Source organism: Benincasa hispida, chromosome 3 (genome assembly GCF_009727055.1).
Source record: "Benincasa hispida cultivar B227 chromosome 3, ASM972705v1, whole genome shotgun sequence".
Taxonomy (NCBI): Eukaryota; Viridiplantae; Streptophyta; class Magnoliopsida; order Cucurbitales; family Cucurbitaceae; genus Benincasa; species Benincasa hispida.
The window spans coordinates 39,477,156-39,498,248 of record NC_052351.1 but is presented as its reverse complement, the minus strand read 5'-3'; the positions used below and the strand labels follow the sequence as shown (position 1 = coordinate 39,498,248).

General features: G+C 33.3%; 1 protein-coding gene across 4 annotated transcripts; it reads right to left on the bottom strand.

Moving 5' to 3' along the window:
• Positions 1–435: 435 nt before the first annotated feature.
• LOC120073023 lies at positions 436–6,303 on the bottom strand. 4 transcript variants are annotated; one of them, XM_039025589.1, is made up of 4 exons: positions 6,067–6,303; positions 5,290–5,321; positions 3,254–5,102; positions 436–2,636 (listed from the first exon to the last, which is right to left on the bottom strand). In XM_039025589.1, the coding sequence occupies exons 2-4, from the start codon at positions 5,304–5,306 to the stop codon at positions 678–680; spliced, it is 3,825 nt and encodes a 1,274-aa protein (XP_038881517.1). In that variant the 5' UTR covers positions 5,307–5,321; positions 6,067–6,303; the 3' UTR covers positions 436–677. The 4 variants fall into 4 exon arrangements, with proteins under 4 accessions (XP_038881517.1, XP_038881518.1, XP_038881516.1 ...); XM_039025590.1 differs by lacking the exon at positions 5,290–5,321 and having other exon boundaries at positions 3,254–4,833; positions 4,936–5,102; XM_039025588.1 differs by having other exon boundaries at positions 3,254–5,321.
• Between the last annotated feature and the right edge of the window lie 14,790 nt (positions 6,304–21,093).

Sequence of the window (21,093 nt, the reverse complement as noted above, 5' to 3'; positions counted from 1 at the left end):
GGAAAAAAACTTGAAAATGAGACGGATGTTCAATGAAACTCTCTAAAACAATAAATTTCATTGTACTCTATATATATATATATATTCTGTTAAATGAATTTCTACTATTTCGTTTAGCGAACTTATAATAAACAAATAATTAATTAAAGGCGAGAGTGGAACTTTTTGTTTTTATATATAATGAGGTCATTAAAAAGTTTAAACGCACAAGGATTAAAATAAAATTTAAAAAACAACAAACAAAAAAACAAAAGAATATTAAAAATTAACAAACAAATACGATTGTTAGTCTTAAACAAAAGGGGAACAAAGAGAGAGAGAGAACTTTACCATGTAATTATTTATTGGTTTTAGTCAATAATTTAATAAAAGCATTTTAATGTCGATATAATTAGAAAGATACCAGAATATTAATGAAAAGCTTCGGGGTGAAAGTTAGAACTTGAAACATATTCTCTAAACTAGTTCAGGAAAAAGATATCCCCATCCAAACTGAAAATTCTCCATCCCTCACAGAAATTTGTCATCCTATAATAAGGGTAATGAAAGAAGAAGCGCTGCTCATCATCACCTGGCTTTTTGTTCGAAAAAACTGAAACCATATGGCCAGGAAAAATATTTTTTTTAAGAAAAAAAAAGCCACAGATAATTAAGACTTTTTTGGAGGTGTTGATTGATTAAACTTGAGGATACTGATAAAAAGAACTTACAGACATTGGCTGAGACTTAGCTATGAGAGTTTGAGGACTCGTTTCAAAAAAGCTATCCGAGTCCTTTTCTATGGTACTGGGGATCATGGGAGGGACATCTTTTGATTTATTAATCAAATGAAGTCCAGAAAAGTGATCACCCCAGATATCATATTTGTATTTATCCTGAATCCCAGACTTACCTTCCCCTTCTAATGAAGCTTTTTGGTTGAATAGTTTAGAGCCAGGAGCTCGAGCATGCAGAGCAATTTTGGAGGTTGAAGCAGCAAGAGGAGAGCATATGACATTTGGGGCAGGCCTGCCAGCTGAAGGAAAAGTGGCCGAAGGCTGCAAAATTGGTTTACTGTAACTCTTTCTCGACTCCAAAGGAGTCTCCTTGGAAGATGAAACAAAGGTGTCGATGCAGTTCTTCACACTAACTTCAGGTTTTGGTGAATTCGTGACGGAAGTAAGTTCAGATGTTTGTGCCTTGTGACATTGGGTTTCATCAACCACCCTAGCAAAGAGACTACTCACCTCAATAGACTGGTTCACATCAGGAGACATAGGCCATGTACGTTTCGGTGTACTAGATGCAGTGGGAGACAAAGGGGACGAAGGCGTAGAGTTACCACTTTGACTACTCGAAACTTCAAATAGACCGGCTAATTTCATGCCACCTGCCTTTTTCTTCTTTCGCCGCCTTCCCCTTTCCTTCCCAGTTTTCACCGTGAGGTAATTTGGTTGAGATGCTTCCACTGCATCAGAATTCTCTATTACAAGAGATTTTGACTGCAGGGAGGGTTGTGGTGCTCCTTCCCCTTCAAAAACAGACCAAACATCCGAGAGTTGACTGCTTTTCTCACTATGACGTACAGAATAAGTCTTCTCCACACTCTTTGTAGAACTCGATATACGCTTGATCTCATTCTTGCATGAGAAATCCAGAGAGCCCAAAGATATCATGTGTGGCAAAATCCAACAAAAGAACAAGAACATTACAGAAGAAATTAGGAGAACAGCAAAGGAGAATTTCTTCAGTCGTGTCCACGAGACTGATTTTCTGCAATTATTGAGCATATAGAAGGGTAGACTGGCCTTCATGGGTATAACAAGTATACCAGTAGCCAAGGCCAGTTCAAGATCTCTATACACCACGGTAGCAGAAAGATCAGTCTTGTATGATATCGTAAGTTTTTTTGACTCTCCAGGTTCAAGGGCAAAATCTTTACAATTATGTACTAAGAAACCATCTAACGCACATTCTGTACCTGATATTTTAATCTTCTTGAATTCCAATGGCAAGTCACCAGTGTTCTTGGCATAGAAGTCTTTCGATAATGGCAATGTACAGGCATGGCTAATCTCTTCCATGTGGACCGACCTTTCTGAAGGGGATATGTTGAGCAAAATTGGGGATTCAAGCTCAAACTCTATACTGATAACAGGCTTTGAACCCTCAAGAAGCAGCAGAGAAGACGAACCCCCGTATCCTCTCAATGACAGCCACTCCACACCAGACAGATTATTTCTTATCAAAACAGAACTTCTCCAGTGACATCGTTCCGAAGGGTAAAAAAATATTGGTCCAAAAAGCACATCACCATAAGGATGAACATAAGCCTCTGTAACTGCACCCTCTGCTAGTGAAAACCCATACTTCTTTGGCATAGTAGAGTCATTGTGAATCAAACCACCAGACGACAGGTGGATAAATCCTTCAGGGTCTCTGCATTCATCAATAATTTCACCTGAATTAATGATTAGCTGCATTACAACTGGCCACTCGCTTGGATTTTTCACAGTAATCCATTTAGCAGAATGACTTCCAACCTCGACCATGGGAAAAAATACCTCGTGCTCATCAAGCACAGACATGGACTTTGTGGTCCCCATCGAAGCCCAATTTTCAAGCACCAATTCATCTGCTTCTGCTCTCTCCACAGCCTTAAATTAAATGAAGCATCTAGGTCATTTCGCATATTAATATATGAAGTGCTACTTATGGAAGTAAATACAATTAATGTATGAAAGGGATGGAAGGGAACGCAGAAAAGGACAATATCTCAAGCTGTCTTACAACAATGGTTAAAGAAAGCTATGAATATAAATTCCTAGTATCATTTCCTTATCAAGATCTAAGTCCTTGGTAGCTCTTGGCAACCAAGCTTTCATAATTGCCTCTCATTATAAGTGTGTGCATTTTTTTTTAGAGAAGACTCATTATAAGCGTATGCATATAATGAGGATAAAATAAGATTGAAAACTAAGATTGCCGACTTTGGAAAAGGTTGAAACTGCAAAAAGACCATGAAAGAGCAAGAAACTTTCAACTCAAATTGATTGCAAAAACATTTCATGAACTTAAAAATCAGTGCGTAAGATTCTAAACGTGCTATGCCAACATATATACACCAGTAAGGAGTACAGTCATAGCAGCAACTATACTACTAGATAAGCATGAGAAATGCATGGTTGTAAGAAACAAGGTTTATTCCTAAATGAGTGACAACAAAATCCCGGCATGCAAATTATATTTATAAATTTGTTTTAAAAATGTATACCTTGATTTCTGGCTGTAACCGCACATGATTGGCCAAAAACCCTGTTCCTACAAAACCAGACGAGAAGTGTTCATTTTGCTTTCCATCTTCCATGAAAGAGTCCTTCCAGTATTCTGAACATAGAAGGAATATATCCTTGCAAGGTACTTCAATATGAGAACTAGTTGACTCATTAGTCAACACGAGTAATTTACATTTGCTATACATATTAACAATTTCAGGTGAGGCTTTGTGGAAGTGAGCATCTTGTTCATTACAGGTAATCAAAGCAACTTGTGTGACAGTGCCGGGGAAAAGTAGCAAGCCTTCCAAGCTTTTGAACTCAAAAACCTTGCTTTCAGCAACTTCAATAATTTTAAGAACACTAAACAAGTGAGAAGCACTGTTCTTCAGAGAGAGTGCAACGAAAACATTTCCATGGTACAGTAAGGGCTCAAAAGATGCAAATATAGACCCTTTATGATCATCATGAGTTGACCCCCTTTCAAGTTCAGCTTCAAGAGAGACGGCAACCACATCAGGCTTATCCTGTGAAGGCCTTAATAACTGCAGCCAAAATGTACCAATGATTGTCCCGCCATATTCAAATGACAAGTCCACTTCTATGATAGTTTCATTACTGTGAGGTTCTATCTTCCATTGTTTGTAGGGCCTCATAGATAACAATGGTGAGTCTATATGACCATGTTGGACAACCAAGCCTTCTTTGATAACTGATGGCTTTGGCTCATCAAATACCTGATATCTATCTACTCTACAAACTGCTTCTGTATGGTAATGTTTATCCTCTTTAAAAATTGATATCCATCCTGTTAATTCCTCAACATAGAGAACATCATCATAGGGATTGAATAAAGATAAATTTTTAGTCCATCTTCCACTTGACTGAACATTTAAGCTCAACAAGGGCTGGATTCCATAAGGTGACTGAATGGCAAAGCCTTTAGCCGGGACCAAAAAACCACCAAAATTTGTCTGCAAAATCAGATGGGCAGAGGACAAGCCCAAATATTTAGGTAAGAAAACAAAGTAAATAGAAACTGCTTCACCAGGTCCTAAAACAACCTCACTAAAATTACAAGAGTAGAACTGTGAGTCAGTGCTGAATGGTTCATAGATATGTAGAGTACTTTGATTGCATGTATTTGTCACAGTTATCAAAGCTAAAGAAGGTAAGTATAAGAATTTATGCTCCCAATCCAACTCAGTAGGACTAATATCTACAAAGGGAGACAGAGAACTATCTGAATAATCTGAATTTGTAACATCAAGATTTTTCTTCTGGGTAGAACTTGGGCTTGTCTGATAATGAGGATCACCTCTACATGTAGAAAGATCAACTTTACTGGTGCTTTCATGTTTTTGTATGGAAGACAGCTCATTAACATCCTGTCTTGAGTTTAAAGAACATGAAATTATCCCACCTTCAAATAATTCAAATATACCATAATCTGATGACTGGCTTTTGTTTGCAGCCAATTTGTCATCTTGAGTTGATCCAACTGCTGGTGATGAACCATCAAACAGACCCAAAGATGCTTCTACACCTATCCCTTTCTCTTTAAATGAAAAGTCCGTTACTGTCGAAGGAAAGCAAAATAAATGACTGTCAGTACAAACACTTTCAAAACTTAAGTGGGTTGTTGGATTGCTGCCCGAGCTGATATCTGCAGGAAAGGTACCATGGATGCCATTGGTAGGATTATTCATGTAATGTCCAGAGTCTTCATTTGACGCTGATTGCAGCTCAGAAATGAAGCATGGTCCACATGCAGCATGGTGAAAAAAAGCACAAGACAGAACTAGCATAGAAATGATTGCCTTGGCGAAGTCTGAATGAAACAGTCCCCTGAATAAACCAAAAGGGTATACTCCAGTCATTCCGGAAATTTTGCTCAGTCCAACATACACAAGAAGTGCAGGAAAGTTTGTTAACAACGAAAACCAGACACTAAAAATTGAAAAGCTACATTCACAATCAGATGGGTTTTCAACTCTCTACAATTCTCATTAAATTTTCTTCTTGTCATTCTCACCAGTCAGACGATGTCATGCGGACCAGCTGCTTCTGCAAATGTAGAGAAGAGCATACAAAAGAGTTAAAAGGAAAAATATCTTGTATGTCCAAGATTACCGCTTTCGAACATGACGGTTAACATTATCCAACATCAACTATAATGACTGATAAAATCTGATCACCTTGATTTTTTTTCCCCTTCAAGTTAGATAATAACTACATTCAAAATAATGTCCAAATGCAACAAAAAACGACTAAACACTGGATGATTTGATTCCGAGTATCGTGGAGACGGTTCTAATTTGAACCATCAATAGATTGGATTAGACTTCAAATCAGATTAGGACACCCTTTAATAAACAAATAACCCCAACAAAAAAAAAATCAATAAACACTCGCAGAAACAGAAAGTCGTAATAAATAAACAACCCGAGCTTAAACCACCCAGCCAACTTATCACCCAAGCCATCGTTTAAGCTCGGAATAACTTCAGATGAAAAATACGTAGACAAAACGATCAAACTCCACATAGAAACATTCAGAAGCAAAAGAAAGCAATAGCAAAACAACAGCTTCAGTAAAGACAGTAACAAATAGGAACAACCAGAAAAGGAAATGAAATCAACTGATAACCGGAGAATCCATTTTTTCAGCTTTTTGAAAACATCGGAAGCAAAGTAGGTGGATGTGAAGAAACAAGGGGGAAAGAAGAGGTAATTTCAGTAGAGGAAGAAGAAGAAGAAGAAGAAGAAGAAGAAGAGTGAGTTCAAAGGGGTGATAAAGAGCAGAAGGTTACCGGGAAAAAGAGAGTGAGAAATGAGTTGGAGCTGTGGTATTTAGGGCTGAAAACTCCATGAAGAAGCGCAGAGAAATACCATCTGAGTTGGGATGGATGAAAGTTTCCTTTTTAGGGTTTTGGTTCAAAATTGTGAGTTTGGGTTTTCTGGTCTGCGTCTTTTCTTAGAAGAAGCACATACCTGATAAACAGAACACCAAACGAATGGCTCCCTGCGAAAACTGGAAAAGGAAAAAGAAAAAGAGCCTAAAGGTGAAAAATAGCCTTTGTTGTTCTCAAATTACCAAAAACACCCCCTTCCCACCACCCGATTATTCACGGCGGTCACCGCCCGGTCACTTGGACTGGTCACCCTTTTTTTTTTTTTTTTTTGGGATAAATTATATTTTTGATTTTTGATTTGCAGATATTGGACCCAACAATTTTTTTTACAAGGAAAATAATCTAAAATTTTGTTGGGATTTGAAATGAGTGTTTTTTTTTTTTAATTGAATGAGGTTTCCATAAAATGAAAAATAGAAAATATAACTATAATTGGAAAATGATTATTAATTAATTATTGTAATTAGTTTCAATCAATCATACATAGTGCAAACTTGTTGGAGTTAGTAGTGGACCTCAACCTCAACTTTATTTGCCCCTCTAATTATAAAATTGAAACAAATTATATATCAAAATAGTGGATGTAACTCTTCAATCTCATTCAAATGTATAGAGAATCATATCTTTGAGATAGATAATCAAGTTGTTCTTTCTAACTATATGATGTGGGCTAACAATACAATTATAGCATCTTCCTTTTGCTTTCTCTTATCTACACGATTCCTTTAGTCATGTTTGTTTCTTGAGCATATCTAGGGGAATCACAAGACCTTCATCCTCTCTAACTATCATTTTCAATTTTTATTCTCTTTTACAAGTTTTCAAGATCTAATTAATCATACTTGGATTTTAATATTTGTATCTATGTTTGGTAATGCCTTCACAAAATTTAGTTTAAATGCTTTCTAGAATTCCTTATCTGATCTTCGTGGGTTGATATAGCCTAATGTGATATTCGACCCAAATTCATAAAGACCGTTGCGCCCATGGATCGTTAAAAAAAGAACCACATTGAGAGCCATATAGTCAAGTCTGACACTACTATCTCCGTGTACTTTGCTCTAAAATCATGCCACACAGAACTAGTATAAGTATGAGATCTCACTCTTCACACAATGTATATAATCCAACTACGTTGAAAGTTCGATGACATTTTGATTTCAATACTAACGTAGGCATTAAAGAGTGTTGTACAATACTACCGAAGCAATATACATTTTTTTTTTATAGGTTAGCTCGATCATCTAAATCGACCTAGCTACCACCTTACCAGATTCGCACATCGACATCTTCTATTTTTCTTGTCTTTATTTATTTCTCGTTTTCAAACATGTCACTGCTAAAAAAAAAGGAAAAAAAACAAAATATTATCCTAATGTAGTTATTGCAAATCTTGTGGAAGTTTAAATTACAGTTATAAAGAAAATTTGAATGTTTATGACCAAAATTGACGCACCTTGAAGAGTTTAGGAGACTAATTCTTTTCCTGTCCTTTTCTCTTTTTTTGTTTTTTCCTCTCTCAGAAACAAAAGAAAATTTAGTTTAAAAGTCATATATATCCCATGAAAGCTACATTATACTATTGTCTTCCTCAATTGTTCTTAAACTATTAAAGAAATTAGTAGACATGCCATGAAACATAATGTTTCGAGCTAATAGTTTCTACTTAGTCATTCAATGAACTGTCTTGTTAATCTACGTCTAATGTGCAGAAAAGAAGAAAAATCTTATAGTTAATTTTAATTATTCATTCTCAACCACAACAACACAAAAAAAAAAAAAACATACATTTTCTTGCAGATAAATGTAATGAACCAAGTAAGATATCCTTGTAATTGAGGGGAGTACGGGAATGTATAATTTTTAATGTTACATCATGTTATTTGAATTAATGTTTGATTTTTATTCTCGAATTATGATGCAGCTTTAATATTGGTAAGGATAAATATAGTAGCCTTGATATATGGTGAAAAAGTCAACCTCTCATTCACATTTTATTACTATAAATAGACTATATCTTACATAATTCTAAATGGAGCACATTATTCAATCAATGAAACTATAGGACTTCAAACATATATAATGAAGTCTCTTCACTAATTTTAGGGGTTGTTTCTTATCTTGTTGTAGATTAGAATGGTAAGATTATGGTTAAATTAAACGCAATATTCATAAACTTTGTTGAACTCTATGACTCTTGGACTTGGAAACTTTTTGTTTATACATTTAAACTTTGAAATTTGTTTTTTTTTTAAATAATATTTAATGATAGTTTTCTTTGCAATTAGATCGTGCAACAATTAAAATGTAAAAATTAGAAGCCTACATTATATCATTTACAACATCATTCATGTAAATTAACATGACAATTCATAGGTAAAAGTTAACTATTTAAATTAGTTGAGATATAATAAATGGTAACAATAATCTTAATCTTTTATATAGTTGCAATGTGTAATTTAATATTACATATACTTTGAAACTTTTATCCATTAGTTTTCACACTAATTTTTACAATTTATTTATTTAAAGAAAAAAAAGTTATACTTTGAAACAAATTTCATAGTTTAATAATTAAAATAGAATTTTTCAAAAGTCTTTTTTAATATGATATGAAAAGTGGGAGAACCTATTTTTGGATAATATGTAGTATATGAGTTAAATTATGCTAATTTTGGCAGAATTTTTGGGAGTCAATTGATGTAAGTTCTATTCCAAAAAGTTGAATTTAAGCAAAGAGATGAGAACAACGTACTGTCACCAGAGTGTGAAAGACTATTTTGTCCCCATCGACTACCAGACAACAAAGTAAAATATGGTTGATAACTTCACCGCAGCTTGTAATAATATATAATAATAATAATATAATTGGTCAAATTTAAAATATGAGAACAGCATTACGTTGGAAGGGAGTGGGAGGATTGTTGCAATTTCCCCTAATCTAAAACAATTTATTTGGATAAATAGTCAATTAGTTGTGCATTAATTAGGGATCGAGTTTTGTGAGGTATAGAAAGCACATGGGAATGAAACTCATTTGGCTCGTTGTTGTCCTGAGCCTGAAATTTTTCAGAGTCGGTCACCGTAATAAATACACTGTCAAGGACCAAGGGTAGTTTCGGAATCTTAAATTCCCTGCAATACGTACGTCCGATTTGTGAACACGACACGTGGAAAAGGGTCCTGAGTCTCAGCTGCCGCCTTGCTGATGTGTACTCCCGAGAAATTGTTTTACACAGCCCATACAGAGATATTAACGGAGCGGAGGCGGGCCAATTCTCGGCTCCTCTGCTCCTATGTAAAAATAAAAATTTCAAACGCTACGGCCAAGCAAATGAACCTCATCTTCTTGTAAAATTGGGCCGCACAACGAAATACTTGATACATAATATAAATAATTGATTTTAAAAAAATAAGAAATATTATGAAATTTTCACTAATTTCTTTCCAAAAAGTTGGGATTTCTCACCAATCTTCACCAATTTACAAAATCTACAAAATGACCACTATTTATAAGAGAATTGGCAAGTAGGAGGTGAAATTAGTTGGACACTAAGGATGTATACTCTTAAGACATATGAACTACATGCTCAAATACACATGGGGTAGTAGGAGAATATCATTTGTTCTTCTAGGACACCAAACTTTGTCACTGATGGACATTTATTATTATTATAATACTCTTCTTTAAATGCTCATTATATATATAAAATACGTCTCATTAAAACTTTACTAGGAAAAAATCCATGGGAAAAATATCCTAGTGAAGGAAAAACAGTACATGTTTCATGTAATTTATACTTTTAAAAGAATATATTTACTCCCCCTTGTGAAAACATCATTTAAAACCCCTGAGTCGTCATATTCCAATTTTGTGCACCAATTTTTTAAAGGTTGCAATAGGTAATGCTTTTGTACATAAGTCTATCATGTTATCTTTCGAACAAATTTATTGTACAGTGATGTCGTCATTTTCCTCACAATCAGAAGTGTAGACAAGTTTCAGTGAAATATGTTTTATTCTATCTCCTTTAATATATTATTCTTTGATTTGGGTTATGCAAGTTGTGTTATCTTCGTATAATATTGTTGAAGTATTTTTATTAGAAGATAATCCACACGTTCTACGAATGTGTCAAGTCATTAATCTTAGCCATACACATTCTCAACTACCCTCATTGATTGTAAGGATTTCAACATGATTCGAAGAAGTGGTTGTTATGACCTGTTTCACTGATTGGCATGATACAACAGTTTCTTCATATGTGAATAGATAATCTATTTGAGATCTAGCTTTGCATGGATCAAATAAATATTCAGAATTTGCATAACCAACTAGATCAAAATTTAATTTATTTGAATACAACAAATTCATATTAATCGTTCCTCGGAGATAACGAAATATATGCTTAATTCTATTTCAATGTCTTTTTGTTGGAGAATAACTATATCTAGCTAATAAATTATATTTGGTCTTGTATTATTAGTAAACTACATAAGTGCACCAATTGCACTAAGATATGGTACGTCAAGACCAAGAAGTTCTTCATTATCATCTAGAGGTCGAAATATATCTTTCCTCATATCTAGTAAACGAATTTCCATTGGAATGTTCAATGGATGTGCTTTGTCCATATAAAATCTTTTCAAAACTTTTCCTATATAAGTTGACTGGTGAACAAATATCTCATATGCTATTTTGTTTTACTGAGATCTTTCATCTCAAATTATTTCTTAAAATATTCTATTGCCTTCGAAAGCTATTCAGGAGTCTCAATTATATTTAAATCAACATATATAGTTATAATAGAAAATCTTGACTGTCGTTTCTTTATAAAAACACATAGACATATTGGATTGTTTTGATATCCACTCAGGTGATTATACCACATTTGTCCTGATTATTTCAATCCATATTCTGATCTCTATAATTTTATTGAATACAATTCCCAGGAATCTTATTTATATGTTTTAGATACCTTAAATCCTTCTGGGAATTTTATATAAATATCATTATCAAGAGATCCATATAAATATGTTGTGACTACATCCATAAGATGCATGTCTAGATTTTCATATACAGTCAGACCAATTAAATATCTTAGCATAATTACATCTACCATTGGAGAATACGCCTCATAATCAATACCAGGTCTTTGTGAAAAACCTTGAACAACTAGTCTTGCTTTATATCTTATGTCTTCATTATTTTCATTTCTTTTCCTCACAATACCCATTTGTATCCCACAGCTTTGACGCCTTCTGGTGTTTGGATCATCTTATGACCTCATTATTTTCACTCATTAGTGACAACTTACTGTGTTAGGATATCAATTTTTTATGGAACATTTGCAGTTGATATATGTGATTTAGTTACTTTCTTAGCATATATAAATGCATCTAGTAACTGTTTTGTTAGATTTTGCAAATGAATTTTCTTTTGAACTTCAAGATCACATTGATCTGTATGGGGATCTAAATAAGACAAGAACGATGCATTTCATGCAATCTATTTTCCAACTTCTTAATTTCTCTCCCTAATGTTGGAAATTTTATCTCATTAAAATGACAATCAGCAAATCGTGTAATAAATACATCACCTGTCAAGGGTTCAAGATATTTAATAATTGATGGGAAATCATGTCTAACATATATTCATAATCTCATTTAAGGACCCATCTCAATACACTGTGGTGGAGCAATTGGTACATATACAGCACATCCAAAAATTCTCATATGTGAAATATCTGGCTTATGGTCATAAGTTAATTATAATGGCGAGTACTTATGGTAAGCTACTGGCCTAATGCGTACAAGTGACACTGCGGCAAAATAGTATATCCCCCATACAAATGTAGGAAGCTTAGCTCTCATAAGTAATGATCTAGCAATTAACTGCAAACGTTTTACGAATGATTCTATCAAACCATTTTGTGTATGAATGTGAGCTACATGATGTTCAAAACTTATCCAATTGACATACAATAATATCATAAAATATCAAGACGAATGTAAATTCACCAGCATTATCAAGACGAATGGTCTTAGTTGTATAATTAGGAAATTGTGTTATTAACTTAATTATTTGAGTAAGTAACCTTGCAAAGGCAAGATTTCGACTTGATAATTAGCACGCTTATGACCATCTGTTGAATGTGTCTATTAATACCATAAAACATCTAAATGGTCCACTTGGTGGTTTAATAGGTCCAGATATATTACTATAAATTTGTTCTAAAAATGTAGGTGATTCAATCCCCACTTTAATCGATGATGGTCTAATGATTAATTTGCCTTGAGAGCAAGCAACACCCGAAAATTTATTAGATTGAAGAATCTTCTAGCTCTTCAATGGATGTCCATTAGAATTCTCAATAATTCTTCTCATCATTATAAACCCTGGATGACTTAATCTGTCATGCCAAATTGTAAATATGTCTAGATTCATGAACTTCAAGTTCATTGTTGCATATATTTCAATTACTCGTATATGAGTATAGTATAATCCAAAAGATAAAGCAGACAACTCTTCTAGTATACGTTTTTCATATGTGACAACAAATATGATATAAAGATACTCCATTTATTCTTTCTATCAGTCTCAATATAATAACCATTGCAATGTATATCTTTAAAACTAAGTAGATATCTCTTTGATTGACTAGAGAATAATGTATTGTTAATTGTAAGGTTTGTTCCTCTAGGCAAAATAAGATTTGCTTTTCCAAATTCTTCAATCTAGTTTGTAGAACCTGATATTGTATTTACTTTTGCTTCGAGCATTGTCAGTTTGGAAAAATATTTTTTACTTGTAAGTATTGTATGTGTAGTTCCACTGTCTGCCAGACATAGATTTTCTTTACTCAATTTTTAATCACCCAACATATGAAAATTATCTAGGTTTCTTCATACAAAGAAAATAATTACAATTAAAAAAACAACAACATTTGAAATATATAAAATTTAACATCTACTAAGAGAAAAAACATGAAGATGGTTAAAAACAACAACATTAAGTTAAGATATTTTCAAAGTCAAAGGAAACACTTGATGTTTCATCAATTTTGCCGATTTTCTCTTCAAGAGATTCAAAGAAGTCCGCCACATCCAAAATTGTCATATTTGATGGGTAAATTATGTCATTATCATAATATGCAAAATTTGCTTCCACATTTTTTTCTTTTTCTTTCAAGGATGCTTGATAAAGATCAACTAAGTGTTTTGACATACGACAGGTATGTGACCAATGCCCAATCATTTCACATCAGAAGCATTTATTTTCAACACTTTTTGAATTCTTATCTTGTGGAGCTTTTCCTTTGTGATCATCATTTTTTGTGGTTCTTTTGAAATTTGAATGATTAGAACAACCACCATGAAAATAATAAATATTTCTTCCCTTGCCACCGTCATGACCTCGACCACGACCACAACCTTGATCACGATTATTATTAAAATTCACAGCATTCACATCAGGGAATGGTGTCGTTCCGGTTAGTCGAGATTCATAATTTTCATTAATAACTCGTTATTTTGTTCGGCCCCGAGAAGACATAAAACCAGTTCGAATATTATTTAAAATCGTTCACTCAATATTGCTGTTGTAGGAGCATATTTGAGATATGAAATGTGGAAAATGTATTCTTTAACATATCAACATCAGTAATTTTCTCTCTGCATAACAACAGTTTCAAACTGATTTTAAATAATGTGGAGTTGTAATTACTTACTGATTGGGAATCTTGTAACCTCAAGTGCATCCACTCATAACGAGCTTTAGGAAGAATAACTGTTTTTTTATTATCATACTTCTCTTTCAAATTTTTTCACAAGATGCGGGGATCTTTTATTATAAGATACTCCATTTTCAAACCCTCACTACAACAAATCGCAGTTTTTTCGACGCTTGAAATGGTCAGAAAATGGTGGAAAACGCGTTGGTAGATCCTCATCCAACGACGTATTGATCGTCGGGAGTTTGGTCGGGAGAAATCCATCGGGAGTAGAACTCTCAACGCTGAAAAAGGACCATTGGGAGTTATAGGAACTCCCGACGGTTAATATACGTCGTCGAGAGTTCTTATAAGTCCCAACGGTCTATTCCATTCGTCGGGAGTTAAAGGAACTCCTGACAACCCTCTATTTCGTCGAGAGTGCCTTTCTCTCCACTCACCAAACACTTCCATTTCATTTTTCTCTTTCTCTTTCGCTTCTGATTTTTTTTCTACCACAGACAAGTGGAGCTTTTGTCTCCGATTCCAAAGTCACAGACGCTGGAGGAACTGAAACCGGAGGAGAAAAAGAAGCCCAAACCTGAAGAGAAGAAAGAAGAGGTACAACTACTAATCACACATACCAGCAGGTCTTATTTATTGGTTAAAGTTTTAGATAAAGTTATAGGTAATATTGAAACCAAATAAATCTGCAGTAAGAACAGTATAACAACGATCAGAATTACAAGAAATCATAGAAACTGGAAAGAAAAGAACTCACGAAAATGTAAGAACAGACGACGGCGAACAAACGACAGCAAACAAATTAGCGTCCCTTATGAACGGACCACCTCCCCCTTCTCTCTCGAAAAAACCAGCAAAGGACGAGTGTATAACGGCAGTGACCTTCGACAGCAGCAATTGACCAACTCCCTCTCTCTCTATCTCTCTGTCTTTCTCGGCGGAGACCACTTCTCTTTCTTGATCGCCGAGGGTTTCAGAATGGGGGAAGAAGAAGGCAGACGATCTGCCTTTTGTGCGATCTGGTTTTTATACCAGATCTCCCGACGGCCCTCGATAGCCATCGGGACATTTTTTGGGAGTTCCTAAGGAACTTCCGATGAATAAATAACTCGTTGGGAGTTACTATAACTCCCGACGGGTAATGTTCCACCGTCGGGAGATAGTTCCAATCTTTCGATGACTAGTATACGCTGTTCGGAGTTCTTTCTAGCTTCTGACACGTCCCTTACGTCGTCGGGAGAGCCCCTATCTCCCAAGACTGATCTCTGACGACGAATTTATTCGTCGGGAAAGCCTATTTTTCTTGTAGTGCCTCGTGAAGATGATGACGAATGAAAATCATGAATTTTGCTTTATCCTGATTGGATGTCGTATTTCCTTCTTTAATGCCTCTCTAAGATTCATAGCATCCAGGTAGATTTCGGCATCAAGTACCCACGACAAATAATTACTGTCGTTCATATAAAAGGTGACAAATTCTAATTTTGTGAGATTTGTCATGACAAAACTGTCATAAAATATTGCATTTATATTAGATTTAATAGATATTAAATATACAAAATAATGTCAAATTTATTAATTATGACAAATAGGAAAAAATCGACATACCTTTAAGACCTACTTTTAGCAAGGAAAACAATAGGAACTCGTGCTGAAAACGTGTTGTAAAATTGGAGAGTACAACGAAACACGAATATGGAGAATATATAATATAATAATAATAAATATAATATAAATAAATAACTTAAAGAAAATAAGAAAATTATGAAATTTTCTCTAATTTCTTTCCAAAAAGTTGGAATTTCTCACAAATCTTCACCATCTTACAAAATCCACAAAATGACCACTATTTACAAGAGAATTGGCAAGTAGGAGGTGGAATTAGTTGAACACTAAGGATGTATACTCATAAGACATATTGGAGTACATGTTCAAAAGACACATGGGACAGTAGGAAAATGTCATTTGTTTTTCTAGGACACCAAGTTTTGACACTAATGGGCATCTATTACTATTACAATATTTATAATACTTCTAAGTTCTACTTCAAAATTACCACGAGTGTGTGTTCAAAATACCCTACTCTCAATTGTACTAAAAAGGGAATTTTTTTTTTAAAAAAAACAATGTTATTTTAATATTTATTGATAAAAATAGGGTTGGTTTGAAACTTTTGACAGGGTTGTCGTCCACGAGTTTTGAGTTAGCACATAAATTGTGTACCCCGTCCACGATTTAAGGCCAACCACAAATTAAGGCTAATTTTTTTTTTCCACATTTTCTCCAAACTTCTGTCTTCTTATATTTTTTTTAGCATTTTTGCATCTTCGGAAAATCTTTTACGGTGAAATTCAAATTTTCAAAGACCTACGGTAAAATAAAAATTGAATCAAATTTGTAGGTACGAATTAAGGTTAAATCTATTTATTTTTTTTACATTTTCCCCCAACTTCTGTCTTCTTTTATTTTTTTTATTTTTTTTTCCGGAAAATCTTTTACTGTGAAATTAAAATTTTTAAAGGTCTACATTAAAATAAAAATTGAATCGAATTTCTAGCCACGAATTAATTCTAAATTTTTTTTTTCACATTTCCCCCCAATTTCTGTCTTCTTCTTTTATTTTTAGTGTTTTTTTTTTTTCATTTTCAAAGAATCTTTTACCGTGAAATTTAAATTCTTAAAGGCCTATGGTAAAATAAAAATTGAATCTAATTTCTAGCCACGAATTAAGACTAATTTTTTTTTTCTCATTCTCTCCCAACTTCCATTTCTTCTTTTATTTTTCCGTCTTCTTCCTTTATTTATTATTATTTTTTTTTGCATTTTCGGAGAATCTTTTACTATAAAATTCAAATTCTTAAAGGCCTACCGTAAAATAAAAATTGAATCAAATTTCTAGTCACGAATTAAAGTTAAATCTATTTTTTTTCATATTTTTGTCAACTTCTATATTTTCTTTTAATTTTTTAGTGTTCAAATTTCTAGCCACGAATTAAGATTAAATCTATTTTTTTCCACATTTTCCCTAACTTCTGTCTTCTTCTTTTAATTTTTTTTTTTGTATTTTTGGAGAATTTTTTACTGTGAAATTCAAATTTAAAATAAAAATTGAATCAAATTTCTAGCAAGGCTAAATCTATTTTTTTCACATAGATTTGTTTTACCGTAGATTTTTGTTTTTCACATAGATTTGTTTTACCGTGAAATTCAAATAGATTTGTTCCACTTTGTATCCACTTAAATAAAAAAATAATAAAAGTATGGAACTCGTGGACCTTGTTAGCTGACATAAAAATCGTGTACTGGGCACACCATTTGGTACCCTATTTTTGTCAATACTTTTTTCCTCCACTTTATTTTTGTAATTTCTTTCATATATACCCTATTTTTGTCCTTACTTTTAAAAAATACATTATTTTTTAACTTACCCCCTAAAAAAGTATATGTTCTACTTCAAAATTTCTTGTTTTATCATATATTTTTTATTAATATTTTAAAAAACAAAGTCTTTTAAAGATTAAAAGAATAGTTCTTTAAAAACAATTTGCTTTTTTTTTAAAAAAAAAAATGGCTAATAATTCAACTATTTAACTTAAGAAAAATACCAACCATGGTAAGAAATTGAGAGAAAATAAGTTTAATTTTAAAAAACCAAATGGTTGACGTGTTTGCATTTGTAATCCATATAGTTTTCTCTTAAAGAAAAATATTCATGAATATCCTAAGAAAAATAATAATATTTCATGTGTCAAAATGTAATTAAAATGTTTAAGCATAATTTTTAAATGTAATCCTCATCCTCATCTCATCTCATCTTAGTTAATGGGGAGAAAATCCTCTCCCCTCCCTACCCCATTTCCTAGCAAACATAAATTTCTCACCATTGTAACGTGGGTAAATGAACCTCTTTCTATACCAACCTAACCTCATATATGTGTTTTATTTCAACTAGGATATTATTATCCAAGAAATTTTAAAATCCATATCATATCATTTAATACTCCCCCTTCACTTGTGAATTTGAAATATGTAGATAACTCAACAAGTAAAAATCAATATTTATTATTAATTATGGAGAAAATAACACTGTAGATATTTAAATATAGGACCCCTTGAACCAAGTTATTATGATACCAATTTAAATCATTGATTAATCCAAAAACTTAAATTGATCGATAAAGATAGATTTAATATTACACCGTCTCGCAATGCCCATAGAGTGTTTATTATGGGTGGAGTCGATAATAAATTTGAAAACGATTATTGTGGTATGCAATATTAGTGAAGCTCAATTTGGATAGTTATTACGATTTAAGCACGGATGTAAGCATCATATTTCTCTTTATAACTGATCTTCCTACATTTATAATATAAACGTTGATTACGCTATTGTGAATTATTTTCCTGTAAATTAAGAAGAGTTGACAGAGATCATTCAACCAAAATAAAGCAGTGTAATACATTGGTTCGACAAGATTGTATCAATATTAGGCCAACTGTTATGCAGTAACAACTAAATAGGTATTACTGGGTTGAAATCACTAAGGTTTAGTTATTAGTATTACAAAACTAACGATATTAATTGGTTAGTAAATGCTCATTAAATTCAAGTAATTAGTTGTGATGGACATCTACCAGATTTTTATTGACATTTTTTAAACAATCCCATTCTTTTTCCCAAAAAGTAAAATAACATGGACAGCTGTATAAATGATTAAATCATAATTCTTAAAAACTAGTTTTGGATTGATCTTTATTTTCTTTTTTATCTTTAGTAAGAAAACGTAGAAATAATCAATAATATAACTTATTCAGAAATCAGAACATGATTTAAATTTATAGAAAATATTAAAATTATGAATAATATTTTATGTGTAAGCTACAACATGGATCCATCTCTTCCCACTATGATTACATATAAAATAAATAAATAAAATTGGGTAGACTCTATATGGATGAATCATCTCTAAATGCTTTTTTCTTCTTTCGGTAATTTGGTTCGTACATACTTAAAAAATTATCTATTAAAAATTGGTATTGTACTTGGAAGTTGGAAATAAAAAAGGAAGAGAGTTGATTTTGATGGGAAAGGCGAAAGGATGGAAGAAGTAGGAAGGGGTAGGGGTTAACGGGAGGAATCTAAGAAACGGAAAACGTTAAATAACGGGAAGACAGGTTGGCGGCGGTGTCACAATCCCCAAGATTCCTTGTGTCCAGTTGTCCGTATCTGAGTTATTTGTCTAGAAAAAGGTACGAAAGCGTCCATAACCGTCGGATTTGAGAGACTAATTCGATTGTTCGTATAAGAGGGTATAATCGGACGACGGAGATTGATTGTGGCCCCCACTCTCCTCGACTGCGTAAAGAGCAAGGCGGACTACACGGTCCTTTGTTTATTCGCTTTGGGAGTGGGACGCACTTCCTAACCCTACGCCTATATAATCACCAATCATCTTCTATGTAATTTAGGGTGTATTTGGCTCATTAACCTTAGTTTAGTTGAGTTAGTATATGTTTGGCCAACAAACTTTAAACGATATTGGAGTTGAGTTGGTATATTTTACCAACTCACCCAACTTTCTCTTCTTCTAATGTTTTTAGTAGTTTCACCCATTAGCCATTGTCTTACTCCAAGAACTAACTTCGGGCTCTGACAATCACCTCTAATGACAACTCTAACGACCAACTCCAAACTTTGACAACCACCTCCGATGACAATTTCGACGACGAAATCCGGACTCCGACAACCACATCCGATGATAGCTCTATTGACCAACTCTAAACTTCGACAACTTTCGTGCAACCAACTCCAACAACCAATTCTAGCCTCTAGAAACCATCTCAATGACCCAACTCCAATGACTACCTTCATGCTACCAACTCTGACAACCAACTGGCTCCGACAACAAACTCCAATGACCAACTCCGACAACCACCTACGTAGGCTCTGACAACCACCTTCGATTACAAACTCCGATGAAAATCACCTTTGATGATCACATTTGAGCGAGCAACTCCGAAGACCAACTCGAGGCTTCGAAAACCACCTTCGACGACAAACTCCGACAACCAAATCTAATATTACCTTTATGCGACTAACTTCGAGCTTCGATAGTCACCTCCTATTATAATCTTCAACGAAAATCATCTTCAATGATCAACTTCGACGACCACTTTCGTTTGACCAACTCCAAGATTCGAAAACCACCTCCGATGACAAACTTCGACAACCAACTTCAATACACCTTCATGTGACTAACTTCAGGCTCTGACAACCACCTCTGACTACAAACTTCATAAAAAATCATCTTCGATAATCAAATTCGATGACCATTTCCGACTACTATAAAATTGATGACTATTAAAATATGTTGTAGGGTTGTTGATTATATAAAAAAAATATTATTTTGTCTACATTATGTGTAGAATTTATACATAATGAATTCACATATCAAATGAATGTTAAGAATATTTAGACGAAAAGTATGTAACATATAACAAAAGAAACTATAAAATGAAAAAAAAAATCTTTGAACATTTTCCAGCAAGAATTAGTGAAAAATATAGATTTATTCTCTGATGATCCGAGAAAATGAAAGTGAAACTGTTGAAGAAATGTGGTGACATTCCATTCGCTGTTACGATGATGAAGGAGATTTAATTAAAAAAATTCATGACATAGTAAAAATATAGAGCAACAATGGGAAGAAGAAAAAAAAAGAAGATGATAATGAAATTCATAGCGAAAAATTAGCTAGAATCAAAAATTTTGATTTTGCTTTAGTTTCTCATTTTATTTAACCATATTTCTACAAGAAATGTAATCGATTAATTGTTGTTCATTGCCCAAAAAAGAAAGAAAGAAAGAAAGAAAGAAAGAAAAGTTTTAAAAATTAAAAGAAAAAAGTTGCAATCCATATTTTATTCAAACAAAGATGGGTAGAATTATTGAATAAAAAAGTTTCAAAACAAAAATAGTAATCATAAAAGCATATTATTTAGAGTTAAAAAAATTGCATTAGATACCTAGACATATAAACTCAACTATACACTCCAAACATAGACATGTGAACTCAGACCAAATAACTCTACACCCCAAACACAGATATATGAACTCCAGACATCCTATCTCAACTTAGTGCTCCAAACAGTCCCTTAGGCTACTGTAACCTCATAGATTTTTAGATAA

What these genes read in the sequence shown, in the direction of transcription:
- LOC120073023 (XM_039025587.1), bottom strand. Translation starts at nt 6,125, where the DNA reads ATGGAGTTTTCAGCCCTAAATACCACAGCTCCAACTCATTTCTCACTC. An exon ending in TTCTCACTCTCTTTTTCCCG is followed by an intron (nt 5,103 to 6,066) that starts GTAACCTTCTGC and finishes TGGTTTATTCAG; the next exon opens with GGGACTGTTTCATTCAGACT. An exon ending in GGTTACAGCCAGAAATCAAG is followed by an intron (nt 2,637 to 3,253) that starts GTATACATTTTT and finishes ATTTAATTTAAG; the next exon opens with GCTGTGGAGAGAGCAGAAGC.